Below are 24,421 nucleotides of genomic sequence, written 5' to 3'. Positions count from 1 at the left end.
GGAACAGTCCAACCCAAACTGCCAGGCCAGGTCCTCCCTGGACTACAAACAAGCATCCTAGGACTGGCTTCAGGCTTTCAGCCCTAATCAGCCAGGATATCTTGTTTCCAGTGGCATGGACAGCACGGGACTCACGTCTGAGCATACCCGTCCCACTCGCTCACTTTGCCACTGTATTCAAGATAGCCTGACTGATGAGGGGTATGAACCCGAAACCTGTCCCAGGATGCTTGTTTCCGGTCCAGGGAAGACATGGCTTGGCAGTTCGGGCTGGACTGTTCCCATGAGGCACAGGGTCAGACTGATTTGCGTATGGCCACGTCTGAACTGGGGTGGTGGTGTGAGCTAAAGAATGATGATGGATTAAACCCAGATCAGTTGACTGTGGGTGGGTGTTTGATTTGCTCAAATGCTCCGTTCATCATCCCCTTTGGTATCGCTTTGTTCACCCTAAGTTGGCAGGGTATGCCCAGACGTGGGTCCCTTGCTCACTTTGCCACTGGATTCAAGATAGCCTGGCTGATGAGGGTTATGAACCCGAAACCGGTCCAAGGATGCTTGTTTCCGGTCCAGGGAAGACATGGCTTGGCAGTTCGGGCTGGACTGTTCCCATGAGGCACATGGTCAGACTGATTTGCATTTGGCCATGTCTGAACTGGGGTGGTGGAGTGAGCTAAAGAATGATGATGGATTAAACCCAGATCAGTTGACTGGGGGTGGGTGTTTGATTTGCTCAAACTCTCCGTCCATCATCCCCTTTGGCATAACTTTCTAAAAGTGGCATTTCTAAAATAGTAATGTTAAATCCAACTTTACCAGTAAAGAGTATTTCTCATTACCATGCCAAAGATAAAGAAATGACACAGCTACTCCTTCTCAAATCAAGAATTACATCTTAAAAGTGTAATAAGGAATTCCCAATGTTATTCTGTGAAGAGAGTTGACCTCAGAGTAGTGAAAAACAAATGTTGGTATTTGTCACTACCAGGACATGCGAAACTTAAAAGTAGATGCCCTACCTTTTAGTTGTACTACACACTGCCCTATGAGTTACTTAGGGGTTACCTTAGGGGTGACATATATGTAATAAAGTGGGGAGTTTAAGACTTGGCAATGAGTTTTAAATGGCATATCAAAATGGCAGTAAACTGCATACACAGTGGCAGACCCGAGAAAGGTTTGAAAGGCTACATGTGTGGGAGGCACAATCAGTGCTACAGGCCCACTAGTAGCATTTAAGTTATAGGCCCTGGGTAGAAGCTACACCGCTTTACAAGGGACTTACAAGTAAATTAAACATACCAAATATGGATACACTAATGTTACCATGTTTAGGGGAGAAGTGCATGCACTTTAGCACTGGTCATCAGTGGCAAAGTGCTCAGAGTCCTAAGTACAACAAAAACAATCAGCAAGCAGGCAAAAAGCCTGGGGGAAGACCATTCTATGCTGACAGGTCTAACAAACCACTTCGCTTTGAATGGACATAAAGTGTTCCTGAGCAAGTTGCTGTATTTTCAACGGAATTTCTATATCTAAGAGATCACATTAGGATGGGAACAAGGAAGGTGTCACAAGAGAATCTCAGCGATTGTGAAAATGTACCTGCTAACCACCTAGAGAGAAGTGAGGATGTTTTAGCCAATGATGGATTACTGTCGACAGTTGATACCCAACTTTTCCCTAGTGGCCAAGCCTTTACAGAGGCTAACTCATAAGGATATGTCTGATCCCGTACCATGGGATAATGAGGAGAGGAGCAAGGGACAGTTCCAAAGTCTCAAGTTTTGCATAGTTGAGGGACAGCCCATCGTTCATTGCCTTCAGCCCTCATGGTGGGAGTGAAACTGAGGAGTTGTGAGTAGAAGCCTGATCTTCATCAGATTTTAGACCTCTATAGGCCCCACAGAGATATTGCTGACTAGTTCTGGGTGCCATTTGAGAGTCTGACCTTTCCTTGAGTAGCAGGTCTCACTGTGCCCCCATTATAGAGCACTGATTATAGAAATATGTAGATACCGGTAACTCTGCAGCTGTGATTGCTTTTTCTCTGCTATGCCTTTTTCCAGTTTGCACAGCAGGACTCGAAGCTGGGTTATCATCCCTCTACGGTGGGATGTCCCTGGCAGGCGCCATTTTGAGGTCAGGCACAGCGTATCCCGCTTGAAAATACGTTCAGGGTTTTTATGTGGGTTTAATTCAGGCATTCTCCAGTCCTTTAAACTCCCATTAGGATCGCTCGAGGCTAGCTCCGCTCCCCCAGTCAAAATTTGGGACATGATTGGAATTAAGGAACTTGCATCGCAGGAACTTGCCGTACATTAGGACCTTGTGTCCTTTGTCTAGCCACATTTTGTGTAACCCTGGGCGGACAACTACGCTACGTTCAAGTAGTTTGTGAAGTTTGCGCGATCGCGAGCATGGAAAATAAAGCTCCCGGCGAGATTCTCAACACGGGGAGGTCAGGTTTCTCATTGCGAGTGGTCGCGTATGCTCGCGACCGCGCACAATGAGAAAATACCAGTTCGCGTTGAGAAAGCTGCCGCTTGAGTAAAAATCTACTCGAGCAGCAGAAAACGACAGCTCGCACTGTGCAAGATGCCGTTTTCAATAATTGCACAGTGCGGACAAGCATCCGGCAATGTGCAATCATCGCGAACAGCGCACTACGCAGTTCGCGTAGCGCTACGCGTAGCTCGTGTAGTGTGAAGTGCACTTTGCATAGCTACGTGTAGTGCTACTTCGCAAACTACGCCCAGGGTTAATTTTGTGGCTGTACTAGGTTGTTAACCTGTGTCTGTGCAAACCCTGAATCTTGCACCTGATTCTCATTCATTACTCTGTTGGAATTAAGATGACATTCCAACTTCCTTTACCCTAACTCGTTACAATAATTACATGGACTACACTTCTGCAACCTTTCTGCATCAATCGGACCTCTGGTCAATCGGGACACCACAACCTCTGCCTTGTTGTGGAGAACCAGTTCCACCTTGCATCATAGGAACTACCTGCCGATAAACACCTTTCAAAGCACTAACATTTATTTATTTGTGTCATTTGTAAAGCGCCTGAATCACCCCAGATTGGGTATCTCTGCGCTGCGGGCGTGAAGAGGTAGTACAGACAGGGTTTTTAGAACAGCAGAGTTTTTAATTTTTTCCTGAAGCCTAGGTAGTTAGTGGAAAGGCGGAAATCCAGGGGTAATTGATTCCAGAGTTTGGGAGCAAGATGAGAGAATGATTTGGCTCCCAGTCTGGTTTGTCTGATGCGAGGGATGACAAGAAGGACTTTCCCTCCTGTCATCGTTCCTTGTATGCAGTTGACTTTGACGTCCTCTCTGTGCTGCTTTCCATTGTGCAAACATCAGCTTCTCCTACAACCGCTTATGTTTCATTTCCAATTCATCACTGCAATATTTTGCACACCTCGAGAGCTCATCAATTGACTTCTTCTGTCAACAAACTATGTGCTGTTGAAACATCATGCCTCAATCCTGTCACAAACCAAGATACAAACCTGCCCATATATTTGGATTCAAGATTTTCCATTCCCGTGTTTAAACATTTGTAACAATTACTCATAAAAAGAATGCACAGTCTCTTTAGGCTCCTGAGTTGTTCTGTCAATCTTAAACCAATCAGTCTTTCGCCGGTATCTTCCATTTCAATAAGGTACTGTTGATACTTTTTTATAACCAATGGTGATGGGCAAGAGGTATCAGATTTCTCTGTGTCTCTTTCTCTGGTCACTGTATAGCAACTTTACAGCCTACCCACAAATCACTCAACACCAAAGTGTGAAAAAGGGTATTCAAATCTACCCACAATACCTTGGTGTACAACTCCACTGACGTATCTCTCAATTTGGGGAAACCATTTGTGAATGAGGCAAGATCACTCCTACTCCATGGCACATGAACATAACGTCCACCAGTCCCTTCTCCCAATGGGAAATTGGAAGCACCATCTCCATCTATCAAAGACCGAGGTAGCGCAACCTTTGCTTTCTTTGGGTTTTTCTACTTAGCCCATCTGCTTTCCCATTTGTCTAATTCACTCCATTTCCGAATGCTACTAATTAATTCTCTCATTTGCATTTTCTTTCCTGACGTTCTCAAATTGGTTATGTCATTTTCATCAAACATACACAGTAACTTTCTGTAAGAATGTGGTTTTACTTACACCTGCATCATACACTTCAGCTAATTCAGACAGCTTATCATGAGCTAGTCCTGCACGTTTAGTAACATATTTGCACACATATATATATATATATATATATATATATATATATATATATATATATATATATATATATATATATATATATATATATATATATATATATATATATATATATATATTATATATATATATATATATCTATTCTCTTGATAGGTATCTAATTCTGGGAAAGATTTCCTGAAATCTCATCCAATTCTAATTTCAATTTGACAACATCCACTGCATTCTCCCTTCCTTGAGACTGGAGTTCCCTGCTCAATCCTGAACCCTCACATTCTCTTGGAGACCCATTGAAAAATGTAATCAAGTCATCCAACTTTCATGACTTTACACTATTTTGGACTCCAAACATATTGGACACTACCCCTTCCAGAGGACTACTGCTAAAAATACACTGAGGTGAATTCCAAATGGACAGGTGATCATTTTGTGACGTCTGAGCTGGTTTCTCTACAGGAGTAAGTCCTGTCTGATTCATTGGTGATGGTACTAGAGCGACATATGGTGAAGTCATCATATTCAGGACCAAAGGAGTTCTTTCCATGCCTCCCCATCCGGGGGCAACAGGAAGAGCAGTTGATGAATTTACTCGGGTAGAAACAGTCAAAGCATGTCCTGTGGTTCCTGACCACTCAGGTTTATATAAAGGAACTGCAGGGCCAATAGTAATTGGAACAGGTATTGCATTTGGGGCATTTGAAACAATAAAGTTAACAGAGGCACAAATCCCTGAACTCTCTCCCATAGGGTTCTGACTTGTACTCACTTGGGCTGGGGTTCTCTCAGAGTCTCCACCGGTAACAACACCATTATCCATTCACATTTGGTCACATAATAACTGAAAGAGGAGGAGTAGACAATAACACATCTGGAAGGTTACCATTAGAATTACTATCTTCACCTGATCCCTCTACACTCTCTACTTTATCCTCCTTTTTCTCTTTCTGAGGTTCCTCCCTCATTAATGCAGGGTATAACCTAGTTCCCTCAATTATGTCAGCTCTCCAATTTTGTGGTTCCTCATCTCATCTAGCTTCAGCACAGCTACTTACTGCCTTTCTCACTCTAGCCTGATACTTCTCTTTTTCTTTGACATGAACTGCATGCTCCCAGGCATTAAGTGCCTCATACTGTGTTGATCTAGGAGGCGGCTTTATCTTGTACAGTACCGTTCTCAGATTTTCAATAGTTCTCAAATTAAATGTGCCATAGTGTGGAAATGTCACAGCACCTTCTTTTTCAGTGATCGTATGCCATTGACTCAGCGAAATGCATATGTGGAGCCCCACATTAATAGCCATATAATGACCTACCATGCCTTCTGGCAGCACCCATTCTCCTTCTCAAACAGGGACTCGCATATCTCCCCTAATCAAATCTCAAATAGCCCTTAAACATTTCATTTTTCAACAGGAATCATAAATAGGATTTTCGTTCAAACCAGAAAATAATTTCTTTACTCAAAATTCTTGTTCAGCGCAAACAACAAACCTCAGCATGGAACTCTGTGATGTAGTCAACCACTAGCAGCGCGACACTAACACCAACCATCCAATCTCAGCACAGCACCTATGACGTACTTCCCACTCCTCGCATTGGTTCACCCTACTTTACAATTTTCACAAGCGCACATTTTTCTCAACACTAAGCAAACATAAAACAAAACGCTAAGTGATTTTAAAAAATAACTTTTGTCTGCTCCACTAAAGAATTCAAAATGTTCAATCATACAAGAAAGGGTTCAGAGTAACACTTTCCAACCTACTCAGACACACACTCAAGTGAAACCTCGACCAGCAGGGAATCACCTAGATCGATGCAGCTGCTCCTTTGCGTAGCAAGATGCACTACACCAGTCACACCTTACTCTCACACAAAGGTATAAGTCCCTATCTCAATTGTGCAGCCCACGGTACCTCACAACCAGCACCACAAATTACAACACAATGCATTCAACACTTATATATCCATCCCCGGATCTTAGGCAGCGTCCGGCCCGATAACATAATCAACTGCTCAGCTTTAAATGCATTCACATCTATGCAACTACAAAAAAACATCATCGCATCACACCACATAATCTTCACAATATTTCGCAAGCTCGACATACACAATTACAACACACAACCCTATTAATACTCACTCCACTGTTACAACTATTTTCCGAACCACTGGAACTCCACTGAACATCCTAATCGAGACATGGGCTTTAAAGGCAAGGATCATGTTTGGGCAAGCCTAGAATTTCTACAGGGGATACTCTAATTCTGCTTTGCTTCAGCACCAAACCATCCGACATCCTACCATCTGAAAGAGCGCTGGGCCTTACAATGTAATCTCTCAGTCAAGTTGTTAAAGATTTTTCTCCATTGGTTGTATGGACCTTTGTTAGTTGACATGAAGCATTAAAAGGGAGAAGACATCAACAATACATTTCTAATTTGTGAAGTCAATGTGATTCCACAATAAGGATTAGGAATCGCCAACTATGGTTAAAGGGTTTTATTTTGGATCACCAATCAATCCAGAGTGCATGCAAATTACAAGTAAGTTCAATAAATGCAGAAATACAATAAGTAAACTGATATGTCTCAATAGGTTGTGGCACAATAGAATGAAATACTGAATTGTGATAACCACAACAATAAAAAACAGATTAAGGAAAACAGGTGTTTCATAAAGGAACTTCCACTCTCTCTTTTAAACAGAAGTCAGATATTGGGTCATCTTTTAAGGGTTACTATTAAGGGAGCATAGAAAGTGTCAGCATGATCAGACCTCAGTAGAAGTCTTGGGAAGAAGAAATAAATGTTTAGCATAAAGCTTCAAACTTGCAAGAATAGGGCAAGCAGAGAGGTCTGTACCTCTCCAAGTCTAAAGCGTATCTCCCCTACAGCCAACTGGGAGAACCCAATTTTAAAGTAACAGGAGATTCAGAAATGACCTTATCTCCATTCACACCACCAGTAACCAATCAACCCATTACTCGAATGCATCTGCAAAATTGCTTCAGTTTCCCAACACATCAAACTGGGACAGCAGTTCTCAACCTTGGAAATCTTGCCATCCTGGTACTTGAGGACCATTGTATCTCTACAATTACTGCCAGGTTTCCACTCCAGGCCTCTCTTTCAGTAGTCTAATACAGACAATAAGCCTTTCTATATCTAACGAAAAGCATGATAATTAACCTGCAAGGCCAAAAAGAGAACATACTGGCAAAGCAAAATGCATTTCAACTGAGGCCTGTAGTCAGGCTAATTTAACTAAGTAGTTAGTATGAACTCAAATACATGATCATACATGCATTCATGTAACTTGAAGATTAAATGTAAGACATGAGTAAAAGAGCACATTTACATGTACAAATATAACTTGACGTTTAAATGTTAAAGATGAATAAAGAATACATGCTTACATGTTTAAACTGAACATTAGTGCACAAGTGTATACATCTCCAGTCCCACAATGTTAATGTTTCATGAATACATTAAAATGTTTAACACATGTTAATGAAGTTAAGACACACAGTGAATATAATGTCAAATGGGAGTATATCATTGCATTTCTATGACATCTAAGGGTGGTGTATAAATTACGCTGCCCCAGTGGCATTGCAAATCTCATTCTAGGTTTTGCATTGCCCTGCATCACCTTGCCTGGCACATGGGCGACACAAAACCTTGATAAATCTGGGCCCATTTATCATGTATTATATTTACTCCAGCAAGTCCACTACAGGCTGACGCTACATGACATAATCCATAATTGCACCTTCCATTGCATAATAAAACAATACGCCACCATTCGCCTATGTACACGCCGCCACTTAGTCAACATCGTTCATACTATATTTAACCTAATAAAGACCGTGACATCCTGCCTGTGAAAAAATGTATGCCTTCGGCCAAATTACACTGTGCATGTCACTACCCAGTTAATATTTCAACATACAAACACAACACAGATTTCAATGCAACCACATCCATTAACTAGCATTACAAGAATACACTAAACTAATATATTATATGTGACCAGTGTCACTTGGCTAAGAAAGTACATGTTGGCTTCCATGCAACATAGTTACTAAATATTACATCCAAGTAAGGAAATACATGACAAAACCACACTAAAATAAGACACACCATACTTAGGGTATCACAGTACTTGCAATAATTCAACTGAGAGACTAAAAGCCATTATTTAACTAAAACAATGCATGTCATCATCCAAAAAAACATGTTAATTATTGCACTCCAGCTAACACAGTATTTTCTGTCAACCAATCAACATATAAAAGCCACTGTAGAGCAATAATAACAGATACTGTACCCTCTTAATACTATGCATGTTTCCTGACAATAATCAAGAAATTTCTTAGGAAAGTTTTAAAAAGCAAAGTCAAAACACAATTTAATCAATTCAAAAACACAATTCACATTTACAATAAAAACTTATAGCGCCACATATTTCAAAGCGGTGTTAACCTAAAGTGCTAGTAATGCTACCAGGTCGGTTGAGCAATCAAATTAATCACAAGCTGAATGAATCTTCCTCTTCCTGATTCTTGGATATTAACCCAAAATGTACCTAGTGGGTAACATATAAAAGGATCTGTCAGCATAAACATATAAGTCTACAATGTCAGAGATAGGAAGTATAATAGGTTATTAATATGTACTTGGCAGCATGACCTAACAAATGCAAGAATACAATGAACTTACTTGTGATATCCCTTGTATAAGGATAAGCGTACCTCAGAATACGCATTTTCTTTTAGCTCTGTTGAAGGGCAAACAGGGAACGCAAGCTAAAGGTAGCTTGAATCACGTCAGCAAGTTGCTTATATTAAAACTGTTATTTCAATCAATAATTACAGTATTACTTCAAAATCTTTAAAACTACATTGCACATTTTTAAAAACAACACCATTTGCAGCCTGTAAAAACTATATAGAGCGAAAAAAACTTGCAAATTCGGGCCCTTATACCTGGATGTCTAGATATTGATGTCTAAAAATTAGGCCAACATACGTTCAATTACGCACAGACCAATAGCAACACAGTGCTTAAATCAAATAAAACAATTAGATGGAAACATAAAAAAATTGAAGACAGAGGGAGCAGCCCGACCAAATGGTCTCCTCAATGAATTATTCAAGCATGACGCCGGTTTCTGGGTTAGGTATTTAATACCACTTTTTAGTTTAATCTACCAATAGAATACCATCCCGAAATCCTGGAAAGGGAACATCTTCCACCCAATATATAAAAATGGAAGCCACACATCGCCGGAAAATTATAGGCTTTTAGCCTTCATAGATGTGGAAGCAAAACTGTGTGCTTCTTGCATCTTACAGGATCTCCAAACCTGGGTGGAGGCGAAATGCCTGAATTCAAAAACCGAAACAGGGTTTAGGCCAAGGATGGGAATGATAACAAACCTAGCAACATTGGCAATTTTAATGGAAAATGCAATAAGGAGGAAATCCTGGTTGTTTCCCTGCTTGAAAGATCTTAAAAGTGCCGCAAGACATCCTTTGGACAAAACTGAAAGCATGGGGTATACCACAAAAAACGCTCAATAGAATTATATAGCGATACCTGTGCATAGGGGAAACTTGGAGACAGCAGCAGATAGACCTCAAAAATTAAAATCAATAATGGCCTGAAACAAGGTTGCGTGCTGGCACCAAGTCTATTTAATTTGTATCTGCCTAACATGAACAATTTTTTGACAAAAGCAGAGAGCCATTCACCCAAATTGGCTAATGAGTACATCAACTGTCTGCAATATACAAATTACATAGTTGTTCTGAGTCAAACCCCAATCGGCCTTCAAAGAGTAATCAACGCCTTGGCAAGTTACATCGAGCTACAAAGGTTGGAGCTGAACCTGCGGAAAACCAAAGTGATACGTCTTGTGGATTCCAAATACAAGACGTATATGTAGATTATCAAAGGTTATCAGGTCACGTCAGCCCATTCATACAAGTATTTGGGCATAACTTTGGGGTTCCATCTGTAGATTACAAATCATATTATGTCTGTGCAAGCAAAAGCCCGATCTTTTATATTTACTTTCAAGCTCTTAAAAAGGAAATTGAGTTGCCCTTCACATAGTAAGCTTCTGACATTGATTGTGGCCCAACTCTTACCTTCTCTGACATATGGCCTGGAAGTATGTCACAGCAAAGAGATAGCTATGTTAAATGAGCTACAAGCTAAGGTGTACAAAACAGTGTTTCTCCCCAAAACATCCTCCCCAGCCTAGGTGCATTTGAAATTTGGCCTTCAAAATCAGAAATTCCAAAGAATCAACACCTTTGTCAAACTGCACTGTAAACTCCACACTTCTAAGAGTGGAACACTGAATAATTGGTGTTGAGTTGAGGTAAAGACTCAGATGGAGAAAAAAACCAAGCCAACTCATGGGGTGACTTAAGGAAAACATTGGTTGATCAGGAAATACACAAAGCATGGGACAGCAAGATAGGCCAAGCAGCATTCACTTGGTTAAGTTATGCCGCAGCAAACAATGTGTCACTTTTGCAAGATGAAGCAATCCTTGCGAAGTGGCGGCATGCTTGGCCCGTGATACATTCGTATAACAATTTGAGGCCACAAGAATATATCTCAGCGCATTTTCATCATCTTGGTTTTATGACTCAAAAGATCTGCTTCCAACATGGAAGGGCAGGAAGCAAGAATTAAACTGATGTTTATGTGACTATGAAATGGAATCAATAAGTCATCTTATGTGTACGTGCCCAATGGTCCAAAGGAAGACACTCCTTAAACCAATCTTCCTGGAACTAAATATTCAGACCTGCTGGCCTGCAAGCAGTCATAAGCTGGCTGGGCTGTGCATCCATCCAACTGGCGTGTCGAGGAGTAACATTTCTTTCACCGGTAAATGAACTTCTCTGAAAAGCAGATTTGCACACGTAATTTTAACATAAGGACAGCCCAACCCCGGGAAAAAATAGAACCCAATGTTTTATCAAACACTATATAAACATCACACAATATACATTACAACTGAGGGACAGACTTGCATGGCTTTAATTACATTGCACTTGTGATCCCAGATAAAATGTTGTTAGCCCTAGGACCCATGACTCTGATCCAGGCAGAGGAACACAAAAATGACAACTTCCTGGAGTTTTATATCATAATCTTTAGTCAATCTTATCCTGGGATAAGGGTCTTGTTCCTATCAATTTTAATGAACTGTTAAGATGCATTGTATTTTCGAAAATGAAATGTTATACAGTGTAAGAACGTATATTTTAATATAAGAAATGCACTTTATGGTTAGGAATGACTGAATAAAGTTTCCTTTGACATATGCCAACATAGGTTACGTTTTGTATTTTAGTATATACTTAAACCTAAATAACATAAAGCTGTTTAAAATTGAAACAAATATTTTTGTTTTACATCTAACTTGCCAAACCTTCATTTTCAGATTTATGGACAGTGTAAAGCTATCCTCTATCTGAGTTTGCCTTTGAGGAGAGTCAAACTGTACGGTTATAACTGTATCCTCAATCCAGGTACGGTGCTGTTTCCATTTTAAGATGTCGTCTGTATGTATGTGATTGACATTGATCCCCATTTTGAAGGAAGTGGCTTAAAAAAGGCCTGATATATCAATAAACAGTAATTATGATGTTTAATTTGAATTTGAGTTTCTTAAAGTGCTTTCGCCCCACAGTACAAAGCATTGCTGCCTTTCACACATGCAGATAAATAAAATTAAAATTTTAAATGGAAACCTAAAATGCAATATGATATAAAAAGGATCTATCTTTTTGTATCAATCTAATGCATAAAAGAATTAAACTATGCTAAACACAGTGTATAACCTTATAGAAATGCCTTAACACTAAAAGTTCTTGTTAGTTGGCATGGCTTTTTACATGAATGTCCCAGCTTAGGGGCCGATTACGATGTCGTTTGGAAAGCAGTCTGACCAAATCGGTTTCGTAATACTTTCCGAACGACTCGTCTATGGTGAGTCCGACCAATTACGATGTGTCTGAACACCGTTTGATCGGACTCCCATTGACTTCAATAGGAGCCTGTGTTCCGAACGAGAAAACAGGCTCCCAATGAAAAAAGGGGTGGTTGGGGAAAACCTTGCTGCCTGTGGCATACTGTGCATGCATGGAAAGCGGGGGGGGGCCATGGGTACCCCAAAGGGTCCGATTTGGAGTTCCCCGGGTGAAGGAGGCCTGCTACAAGCCCCCAAGTCAGATTCCGGCACGAGTCAAGGGGGGCCTGCTATGGGCTCCCAAAGTCAGATTCCGACAGCCGATCTGTGTCGGAACAACGAATTAGGAAAGGCTGTCTGAATCTAACATCCTAATCACTCGTTCTGAAACATTTACCCATAGTCCTGTACGAGTCGGCTCCGACTAACTCTGTTACTCCGGATGCCGTTCGGAGCCGAGTCGGACAGTTCTAATGGTTTCCAGACATCATATTCGGTCATCTGGAAATGTGTCAGAGTCGGTCGGAAACAAGGCTTCTGAATCGGATTTGACCAAAACGGATGCCGTTTGGAGCCTTTCCGAACGACATCATAATTAACCCCATAGTCTTAAATATAGGCCAGTTATTTTGTTTCATAGCCCGTAAGATCAAGGGACCCCCTCCATGCACCTTGCAAGGGGGCCCCCCTCAAATTTTGTTATGCCACTGTCACTTAGCAGATAAAATATTTCACCTACTGTACTATCAAACTGTTCTTTGTGTAGTATCTTGGTTATTGTAGTGGCCTTGATCTTGTCGTAGAGTTTGCAGAACAGAAGACAATGTTCCATGTCCTCTCTTTTACCACAGAAGCATTTGTCTGAACCTGCTGAGTTTCTTCTAATCTTGGTTGTTTTCAATAGCAGGCATGCCCTCTTAGCTATTATTAAGTATTCGGGGATCGATCACATTTGCCGGTGTAGCAACTCAGTTGCAAATTTCCTAAAGCTTTGATTTTGTGATGGTACTTTAAACTCATGAATGGCTTGCTGACAGTGGCATTTCACTTCTTACATGTTATCAGGGGATAAACCCAGCCTCTCAGCTTTCTTGTCCTCCCATTGAATCACATGGATTTTGACTGCATTGAAAAATGTTCTTTCCAAGCTTGGTCCACAAGGTTGGTGTTCTTTAAACTTAGCCTTTTGAACTCATACTTCATGGTAGCCATCTGACATTTGGGTTCAATGGAAGAGTAGCTGATGTCTGATTACAACACTGCTGTAGGGAAGCTTATGTGCAGTTTGAGCAGATATTTCCAGAATCTCTTCTCACAGTGATCTACATACACACTTGTCTTGTCAAATCCCTGCAGCTCGGCTCCATATTTGATTTGACTTCCAACTTTGTTGATAAAACTAAAAAGCCTTTGGCTGAGCTTTTGCGCCATTTTCAAAAGTGTATTTGCTGCAGCTTCTGAATTGCCTTTGGAGGTTTGTATGAGGGTTTTAAATATGATGTGAAGTAACTTATCATGGGACTCAGGTGACTGCTATATCTTTACATTTCTGTCATTGTAGAATGATCCATGCACGAGAAATGCATTTAATGTAAAGCCAACACAACGTTGGCATAATGTAGCATGTGAACTGCAGCTCAGAAAAAAAACAATTGCTTTTTTCACCTTCACAGTTCATCAACCTTCACCATCCTCCATGTGTCCAGACTGCCCCACTCCTGGCGAAGATGCGCCTTCCTACCAATCAGTAGCTGATATCATGGTTGCAAAATACAACAAAGATAGTAATAACACACATTACTACAAGGATTTTATGATAGAACTCACATACGTACAGGTAATTTCAAAATGTTTTCTCACTAAACATCAAAAGCTGATACATGCTGAAGAACTGTTATCTTGTTTTAAGTTACATGATTTATTATAATTTGTTTAGTTATTATTATTATATACTATTCATAAACACCTACCTACAGCTGTGAAATTCTCACGGTACGTTACGATGGAAACAGGCATACGTGAGAACCATAACAGCTCTATAGGGGCGATTAAGTGGGTATCACAAAATATTTTTCAAAGCCCTACAGACAAACAGATGCTGTTTCTTACCTATTAAAATTAAATGTAGATTGTTCCAGGCTGCTTAGATACAAACGTGTCACCACAGATCTCTCTAAACCGAAAGAAGGGATAGCAGATTAGAGATCAGAGGGCCTCAAGCTGCAAAAAAATGAATATTTGTAGATTTTGACCTCCAAAAGTACTGGTTCACTGCCACAGAAGGTCCTTTGCACAAACTGGAGGGACTTGAACCACAGCAGGCCAATGAGGTTGAGAAAGAGTTTGTATAATGTAGTCATATTTCTTCACTTCCAATAGAAGTGCAGCACTGATCTTAATGTGCTGTAATCTGTGCAAAACCTTCTCAAACATTCAAAGATAAATGAATTTGTCTTAAAGCAGCCCTGCGAAAGCACATGCAGTTGCAGCTGCCACTTTGGGGAATAGCAAGAACAACTTGTATTTAATTTGCTTGTGTTGAAGTAAAGAGTTTGTTAACACTACTCAAATTTAAGGTGGTGAGGAGAGATGATCAACAGGAAGACACAGGTTTCGCACAATGGTGCTCGATGTAGTTGGGGCACTGAGCACTCATTGTAGCCAAACATTGGTCCTGCAAAGAGGAATTAAGGACTTTGTAGAGTTTATTTTTAAGAAATTGCTAGAAAGTGATCTCCAACTTTTTGACCAAATGATGGTCGAATAAACAAAATGGAGAAAGTCCTCATCCTTGACTCTTGGAATCAATTGTTTATAATTAGTGATAGCTATACAGCCCACTTCCAAGGGCTATATCAGTTTCTAAAGAATAAATGAGCACTGGATAGTGTCCAAGGCTTCAGATAAATCAAGTAAAATAAGGAGCCCTCATCCCCACTGCCATCCATTGCTGTTTTGTCTCTTCTTTATAGTTTGGCAGTAAACAACTTGGGCTAGGCATGTTATGTTTTTACTTCAACGGGTATTATAGAAGCAGCTTTGTCATTCTCATTATTTAGAGAAAGGACACAGTGAGAGGGCTCACTCATTGTATATTTTGCTAATTCAGGCAGACCTGACTGTACTAAGCATCTGATCAAGGTCATGAATTTTACGAGAATATCCAAGAGATCTGACAGTAGGAAGATGTCATGTACCACAGGAAGCCGAAAGGCCTTTGCCAATAACAAGGTTACTAAGTTTCCAGAAAAATTAAATTTGTTATATGTCACTACATCATCCACAAAAATACAGATCCACACAAATATCTGCTTCACAATATCAGCTACCATTATATTCTCAGGTACATGTAAGGAAACACAGATTTAATATTCCATTTCTGCTTCTACTTACCTTGACAATTTAATGTAGCTTATATTGTGAAGTCAGTACTGTTGTAGGTAAATATACTTGTCACGAGAACCCACAAGTGTATTCCTTATTAAAAGAGGAAGAAAACATTTGCTATCTCTGCTATAAAGACCACATTGAGAATGAAAGTTAAAATGGCTTTTTTTAATGTACTTCTAAAGATAACTAGTTAGTACAAAGCTGGCACTCTTAATTGTCCAAACACAACAAAACATTAAGATTTGTTTTTACCAAAGCAGTTGACACATCAGTGTTGTAGTTTCTGGGTATTGTAGGGAGGAAGTGTTACTAATTCTTATTTTAACATTAATTTGTCTGTACTTACCTCCCCGAGTTATCTCTCTGGCAACACATAATTTGAGAAGCAACGGAGGATATGTGATATCGTTATATTCAACTTAAACGTGAGGTTGCAAATTACAATGAACATTTGCCTTTCACTACAGCAGCTCTACTGGTCATTCCCATAATAGGTGTTGGATAGGAACCATCTTTGTACAGTGAAACAAGGGAAATGTGCTCACTAATGCAAAATGTAAAACGTGGCTAAGTGCAGCTTCCCACATTGCAGGCATTATGCATTAATAAAGTTGTAAAGTTTAGCTGCTACATTAGATGTTTCCCATCATTTGAATATCACTGACAAATGCATTTGTTCTATTTCAGAGGGTGGATGGCCTAACATATTTTTTGGAATTCGTTATTAAGGAAACAAACTGTTCTAAATCAGAAACTCATGTTACTGACTGTCACTTCCTGGAGGATGAACAAGCTGTAAGTGCAGAATTCAAAATACAGTTCTTGTAAATGATAGCTAATCTATACCAATGGTATAATGCATCTTATACTATTACAATATATGCAACCCTTTTAGGATAGGTGGCAACATTTGTAGGAAGTTTCCATAATCAAGTTTGGTAACATTTTACCCTTTCACTACTGTTTATTTTTAAACGATTGATATATCTATGAGGTGCCAAATATATAATGCGACCACCCAACAGTACCTGAAAAAAAATGTATGTGAGCGTTAGGATGATGTCAGAGAAGCTTAAAAATGATTACGCGTGGGCTGTTTATCATTCACAATGGTATACTGTCAATTGATTGGGTAGAAAGCAGGCACTTCTTAAGGCAGGAATATGTGATTTTGGGAATTAATTGCAAAAACCATATCCATTCTGGTGGGAGAATGGGATCTGTGAGCAGAATTGCTACCTTTTTAATTTACTGTAAGGAAATTCATTTGCATTGTGTGTTTCTACTGGTTTTTGTGTATTACTTCATCTCTTTGTGGACTGAGGCATGCTAAACAGCACTCATTGAAAGGTGCTTTGCTAAACAGGTTTGTATTTTTTGGCTCAGTGCAGTCCTGCGAATGTGAAACTGACTTGACTCCTTGTAGATCCTCCGGCTGTGAGGGCTTCAGGTTGATTCTTCACAACAATGAAGTATTAATGATTGAGCCAGAACAGTGTATAAACATTCAGGCCATACAATCCGTACTATGTGGCCCATTTATTGGATTGCAAAGCAGAAATTCACACAGTTTAGAGAGCTGCACTTACCAGCGAAAGCTCTACAACTGGAACCAAAGTTTCATGAGGATAAACTACAAAGAGATCCTTCATTTGGCTCTCAGTAATCTTGGTAACAATTGAAGTTGCATATTTTAGCCTAGTGAATGAAAGCTTGGCCTATAAAGACTGAGGTAGTCACTTAGGGCCTGATTGACAAAGGCCTCCAAACAGATGGCGGATGCCATGCAGTCGTGGTGGGGGAATCTGCGCACACGGGCGGAATCTCCGCAATGAGACTACTCATTGTGGAGATTCTGCCCCGAGTGCAGGGATTCCTCCACAAATGTGGGGCCTCCGCCACCAGTGCTGCGCCCCTTGTGACTCAGGCCCTTACGGTTTGGTGGTAATGAGAAAAGATGTTGTCTGTCGCTTGTGGTTACTCCACCGGAGTTAAAGATGCAGAAACAACTGGGTTTCTGACAGCAGGGGATCAGCTCGCTCTACCATTAGAAATTCAACGCCAGTTGCCCATTCACTGCCAAGGCTGTCTGACTCTACATGTTGTATGGTGCACTTATTTAGATGTTCATTTTTTTCTCATTGAGTCTGCCACGTACGGCATGGCAGACTATGCCGCAAAAGGCAGAAATTACCCTTATGTGAGAAACCTTCATTTTTTTTATTTCACTGAAAAAGCATTACCAAAGCATCATGTAGAGGGTGAACCACCACTTGCCTAACAGAAATGGAGAAGTGGCGTGGCAGTTCTCTACCAAACTTAACATTTCCCCATCAGTATAAAGTCAATTTTTTGTTATCAATTTTAGTTTAGGTGCCTGCAACCTAGGGACTATTTTGTGTCTGATTCAGTTCTCCTGAATTAATGTGGTTTTCTGATATGTGACTGGAGTCATGCATCCTCACTTCCTACCAGTGCCAACCATACGTTTACAACTTTATGGCAAAGCCTCAACATAAACACACAGGGCCGATTCGCAAAGTTAAACTTAGACCAAAAGTCTAAGTTTTAGTCTTTTGGTATTCACAAAGGTAAGTTACAAGTAGTATCTTAAGTCCGCACTTGGGGTTGATTCTCGACACTCGGGGCAGAACTCCACCCTGAGTGTGGAGATTCCTCCCAGAGTGTGGAAACTCCACCACGAGTGTGGATGTAGAGATACTACTCGTAACTTAACTTTGAGAATACTGAAACTCGCAAACTTAGACTTTTGGTCTAAGTTTACCTTTGTGAATTAGGCCCACAGTATCCAGCTCTTGGTTGCCTTTTATTGCAAGGGTGGGAAGGGGGTCAAAAGAAGATTGGGAGCATTCACATGCCCCTTGTATTCCAATTCTTACTATCCCCTCTCATCTCAGCAACACAGCTGAAGGTTTGGAGTGTTAGGAGTTACAGAAAGTGAAGCTCCATTCTTCCTCATTCAACATTTTATATTTCACTCTCAGTCTCAAATCTGATGATCAGAAGTTAAGGGTTAATGCTCAGTCCACAGTTTCTTTTTACAAGGACAGCTAGACCGCAGTAGCCTACATTCCTCTGCCCTTCTTCCCAACTTCAATTGAGAGTAAGGGCTCTGATATTAGAACACCGAAAATTCAGCCATGCAGTGAGGTGCTAGACAATCTGAACTGATTTCTTTTTTTTTTGCAGAGTTTTATATAGCGCGAACTAGACCCGAACCGAATCAGGTATCAGAGCGCTTTACATATTTTTCCAGTTACGTTACATTTTTTTACATTTTCCAGTTACTTACATTTTTAGGCACGGGGAGATTAAGTGATTTGCCCAGAATCACAGGAGGTTTTGGCGTCGTTACCGAGACTCGAACCCAGTTCCTCCAGGTCCGAGGTCGAGCGCCCTAGCCGTTTCCCTGTTGCACCCTAAGGGCCTGATTATGAGTCTGGTGGTCCGAGGACCGCCAGACTTGTGGTGGGGCAATGGTGACGGTCATTATGACCTTAGTAGTCGTGACACTCTGGGACCCCCGACTCAGCCTGGGAACTGCCATTCCCTGACAGTTCAGAAAAGGTGGTGGTGATGGACAGAGCATCTGAGTTAAACAGAACACTCATACCCAGTCAAAGGATCAGGGCTTGATCCATCACCGTTTTTTAGCTCACTGCACCATCCCAGTTCAGAACCTGGCTACATGCAAATTAGTCTGTCCCTGGCCCAGTGCATCATGGGAACAGGGCAGACCAAACTACCAAGCCAATTCTTTACTGGAAAGGAAACAAGCTTCCGGGGACCGATTTCTGGCATTGCAGCCGTCTTCGGCCCGGCTTGCTTGAATCCTGATGGTGCAGTGAGCAAGGGACTCATGTCTGAGCATACCCTGCCACTCCTATAGTGGCCAAAACGATTCAGAAAAGGGGGTGGTGATGGACAGACCATCTGAGTTAAACAGAACACTCATACCCAGTCAAAGGATCAGGGCTTGATCCATCACCGTTTTTTAGCTCACTGCACCATCCCAGTTCTGAACCTGGCTACATGCAAATTAGTCTGTCCCTGGCCCAGTGCATCATGGGAACAGGGCAGACCAAACTACCAAGCCAATTCTTTACTGGAAAGGAAACAAGCTGTCCATCACCACCCCCTTTTCTGAATCGTTTTGGCCACTATAGGAGTGGCAGGGTATGCTCAGATGTGAGTCCCTTGCTCACTGCACCATTAGGATTCAAGCAAGCCGGGCCGAAGACGGCTGCAATGCCAGAAACCGGTCCCCGGAAGCTTGTTTCCTTTCCAGTAAAGAATTGGCTTGGTAGTTTGGACTGCCCTGTTCCCATGATGCACTGGGCCAGGGACAGACTAATTTGCATGTAGCCAGGTTCTGAACTGGGATGGTGCAGTGAGCTAAAAAAACAGTGATGGATCAAGCCCTGATCTTTTGACTGGGTATGAGTGTTCTGTTTAACTCAGATGCTCTGTCCATCACCACCCCCTTTTCTGATTCCCTGACAGTGGCACGGCGGTCCAGGGGCATCCATATGCTTGGTGGGGCCGCCTTGGTCCAAAGCCATTGGCACACCCCTTCCTAATAGCAACTTGAAAACCCTATTTTGCGAGTCAGTAACAGTTTACCAACTCACAAAATAGGGTTGATACTTCTACAACCCTTTTTAATGATCACAAATGGCCCGAATATCAGTTTGTGGTCGCAAAAAATGGTCGTACATGTGGCCCTAATTGTTGATACATTTGAAGCCTTGTCTGTTTATATAATGGATCTTTTTAGAAAAATTATTTATTGTGGAACTTTATCAAAACTTAATGCCAGGAATTTGGCATAGCAATTCAGTGATGAATTCAATAATTATCAACCATAATGAGGTACTGTTGAAAGTTAAATGTTTCATTGAAAAATGGTTCCCTTTGAGTCCCTCTTGGTGGAAACATTTAAACACAATCAAAATGATGATCTTACTCTTCGTAAAACTCTTTTGAGTGCTCCAAGTTGAATTTTTAGATTTTTATGTATTAATAAGAAAGCAAGAATATCTCTTAATAAACTTTAAAACACCCCAATCAAATTGGAGAATCAATTTTCTAGGTTGTGCCAAGTATGACACTGCATACAGGTTCAAACACATAATATCTTATATTCTTGATCCAGACATAATTAGTATTAAATTGGGGTTTTGCTTTGAACACTTTTTTACATCTCCCTATTCACACAAACACATCATCTTAATATCCCAATCTTCCAAAGTTTTGGAAACCATTAACATTATACCACTCATGTTCCCTAATTAAACCTATTAATTGACAAATGTATTTAATCCCTAGACCACTTCAAAAATAATTCTATTTGGTATTACAAATGGATTAAAAGATATGGTAAGGGGAATTTTTGGGGAATCTTTGGAAGTTAAAGAAAATTATCTTAGTCTTTCAATTTAAGGAAGATGAATGTATAATCTCTATGACAGACCTCAAATACAAATATGTGATCCGTAAATTATTTTATTCACTATAAAAAACTCATTTTCTCCCCCAAATAAACACCAGCAGAAGTCCACTCAGGATGTTTCAATCTTAAAACGTAATCCTTGTAAATAAAACTGTGACTGAGGCATTTTGGGAAGCGTTGGAAACAGACTTGACCGTCTCTTTATCTACTTCAATCAATCAAACAATCAATCAACCAAGCAGGGTGCTTGTGAGGGTCTCAAGGTGCTGGGGGCAGTTGCGGAGTCAGTTGAAGAGCCAGGACTTGAGGTCTTTCCTGAACGTGTGCAGGGTCAGGGAGCGTCTGATGTTCACAGGGAGCTCGTTCCACGTCTTGGCTGCGATGTAGGAGAAAGCTCTTGCGCTGGTTCTGTGTCTGGGGATGCAGGGGTCTCAGCCATGGCGAGGTCGGCGGAGCGGAGGTTCCTCTTGGGTAAGTGGAAGGATAGTCTCCTGTTGAGGTATCTGGGTCAGATGTTGTGAAGGGATTTGTAGGCATGGGGGGAGGAGTTTGAACTTGAACTTGAACTTGGGATAAAATATGGCACAAAATTCATTCTACTTCAAGGGCTCCAAATTTTATTCAGTCTCTTTTCTTCTTTTACAACGTGTCATATTATACTACAGTGTTTATGCATAAGATGAAACATAATACATTGTGGGCCCGATGTAGGTCACCAAATACCGGTCCGTAACGGCCGAATTCGGCCGTTACCGACCGGTATTTGGTGATTGAGATGTAGGGGCCAATATTTTACACAATCGGTAAATTTACCGAATCGTCAAATTTACCGATTCTGTAAAATACCGAATCGGTAATTTTACCGATTCGGTAAATTCCAGATGTAGGTAGCACTGTTTACAGTGCTACAGGCCTTCAGAATTCGGTATTTTACCACCCAATCCTATTGGGTGGTAAAATACCGAATACAGGTGTACATGCACTTCTGTGCATGGACACCTGTGCCATCTGACACACATACATGCTCTTAGGGCATGTATGTGTGCCACATGACACACAAGCCTGTACTTGGGGTGCTAGAGGGTATCAAAGTGACACCCCCTGCACCCTTGCAGGATTCGGGTATTTCCCATTGATTCCTGTGGGCTTGAAGGCCCATAGGAATCAATGGGAAATAGCGATTCGGTATTTACCGATTCGGTAAATACCAACTCGTACAGATTTGGTAATTTATTACCTACATCTGCCAGCTTCAGATTTACCGACTCTTAAATACCGATTCGGTATGATTCGGTATTTAAGAGTCGGTAAATCTGAATTACCTACATCGGGCCCTGTGAGTGCTAAAGAAGTACATATATACTTATGTTTTCCACAAGCTCTAAAGTTTAACTATTTAAAAAAGATGTTTGGATTTCTCTAATATACTGTGTGCCAATTTTTTTGTCTCTAAATAATGTTTCTCATCGTGAAGCAATAGGATATTTTGGTTATAACTCACTGTGACCATCCTGTGTTCAACAGACGCGGTCGCTCCTCCACGCTGCTCCCCGACCTGCCTCCCCTCACAGCCTGGTATCGTTGATCTCATCAGCTGCCTGAACACACCGCTTCTATTTTTACTTAACGCGCATTTATTTATTTAATTGTTTAACGCGCATTGCAGGAACGCTGTGATTTGAATGCATCGCTGTTGTTTGTTCATCTCATTCACATAGCAGGATCGTTTTGACCTCTGTGCCTCATTGGAGCTGAACCACCTCGTCTGCTGGTTGGCTGCTTGTACCATCGTACCTGTGCTGCCTTGGCTGCCATTTTGTTTTGTGTCTGGTGCACATCTTGCATTGCTTTGGCTGCTTGGTCCTTCTCGCGCTGCCGGCCATTTTGCTGCTGTTGTTGTTGTTGTGTCGCCCTGCCCGAGTCTCCACCCCGCTCCCACCTTCCCAGCTGACCCTCCCTCCCACTAATACTATCAGGCCCACGCTTTGAAGATTGCGCTGTGACCGTCCTGTGTTCAACAGACGCGGTCGCTCCTCCACGCTGCTCCCCGACCTGCCTCCCCTCACAGCCTGGTATCGTTGATCTCATCAGCTGCCTGAACACACCGCTTCTATTTTTACTTAACGCGCATTTATTTATTTAATTGTTTAACGCGCATTGCAGGAACGCTATGATTGGAATGCATCGCTGTTGTTTGTTCATCTCATTCACATAGCAGGATCGTTTTGACCTCTGTGCCTCATTGGAGCTGAACCACCTCGTCTGCTGGTTGGCTGCTTGTACCATCGTACCTGTGCTGCCTTGGCTGCCATTTCGTTTTGTGTCTGGTGCACATCTTGCATTGCTTTGGCTGCTTGGCCCTTCTCGCGCTGCCGGCCATTTTGCTGTTGTTGTTGTTGTTGTGTCGCCCTGCCCGAGTCTCCACCCCGCTCCCGCCTTCCCAGCTGACCCTCCCTCGCCCCTCCCCTTCCACCATCCACATATGACAGTAGCATTTACGCGCAGCGTTCACGCGCAGCGGTCGCGCCCTATGCGCGCCGAAGGTGCGCCAAAGGTAAGCCCGTCTGCGCCCGTCCGCGCCTGGACCGCGCCCAGCGCCAGACCCCCTGGCTCTCGCCCCACCCACCCCACCCGCATTACATACGACGCCTCCACCCTCATAGCCCTAAACCCCGGCCGTCTCCCCAACTGCGCCCAAGTCGCTCCTGGACACACCCATGGACCCTTCACATGCAACTCCTGCAAGTATGATGGCACCAAGACCAACTCCCCATCCACTCACACCAAAGAGAGATCTGACCCCAACCACCTAGAATGCATCCTGCTCAACACCCGCTCGGTCCACAGACATGCCATCGACCTTTGGAATCTACTAGACACCATCTCTCCGGACGTCGCCTTCCTAACAGAAACATGGATGAACGCCTCCTCAGCCCCAGACATCACCATTGCCATCCCGGAAGGCTACAAAATCATCCAAAAAGACCGCACCGACCAAACAGGAGGAGGCATCGCTATCGTCCATAAGAATTCCATCCGCATTTCAACCAGCTCAGACGTCAACCTCGCTAGCGCCGAACACCTTCACTTCCAGATCCACACCGATCCCAAGACCACACTCAGAGGCACCCTCCTCTACAGACCACCAGGACCCCGTTCACAATTCAGTGAAGACATCACTGACTTTATCACCCCACACGCCCTCCCCTCCGAGGACTACATTCTAATGGGAGACCTCAATTTCCACCTGGAAAAGAGCAACGACAGCAACGCCACCACCCTTCTGGACAATCTCGCCACCCTCGGACTCAAA

The 24,421-nt window shown here is 41.9% G+C and overlaps 1 protein-coding gene across 1 annotated transcript in view; it reads left to right on the top strand.

The window, feature by feature from the left end:
* Window positions 1–24,421, top strand: part of LOC144792049 (histidine-rich glycoprotein-like) — a 102,066-nt gene that overhangs the window by 5,699 nt on the left and 71,946 nt on the right. Inside the window, exons 3-5 of the mRNA XM_078666911.1 lie at window positions 11,718–11,805; window positions 13,919–14,082; window positions 16,323–16,430. Coding sequence (XP_078523037.1) covers window positions 11,718–11,805; window positions 13,919–14,082; window positions 16,323–16,430 — 360 coding nt within the window. The remainder of the gene's footprint in view (window positions 1–11,717; window positions 11,806–13,918; window positions 14,083–16,322; window positions 16,431–24,421) is intronic.

This window comes from Lissotriton helveticus, chromosome 11 (genome assembly GCF_964261635.1).
Source record: "Lissotriton helveticus chromosome 11, aLisHel1.1, whole genome shotgun sequence".
In the NCBI taxonomy this organism is placed as follows: Eukaryota; Metazoa; Chordata; class Amphibia; order Caudata; family Salamandridae; genus Lissotriton; species Lissotriton helveticus.
The sequence above is the reverse complement of the archived record's forward strand: the minus strand, read 5'-3'. Positions and strand labels throughout refer to the sequence as shown.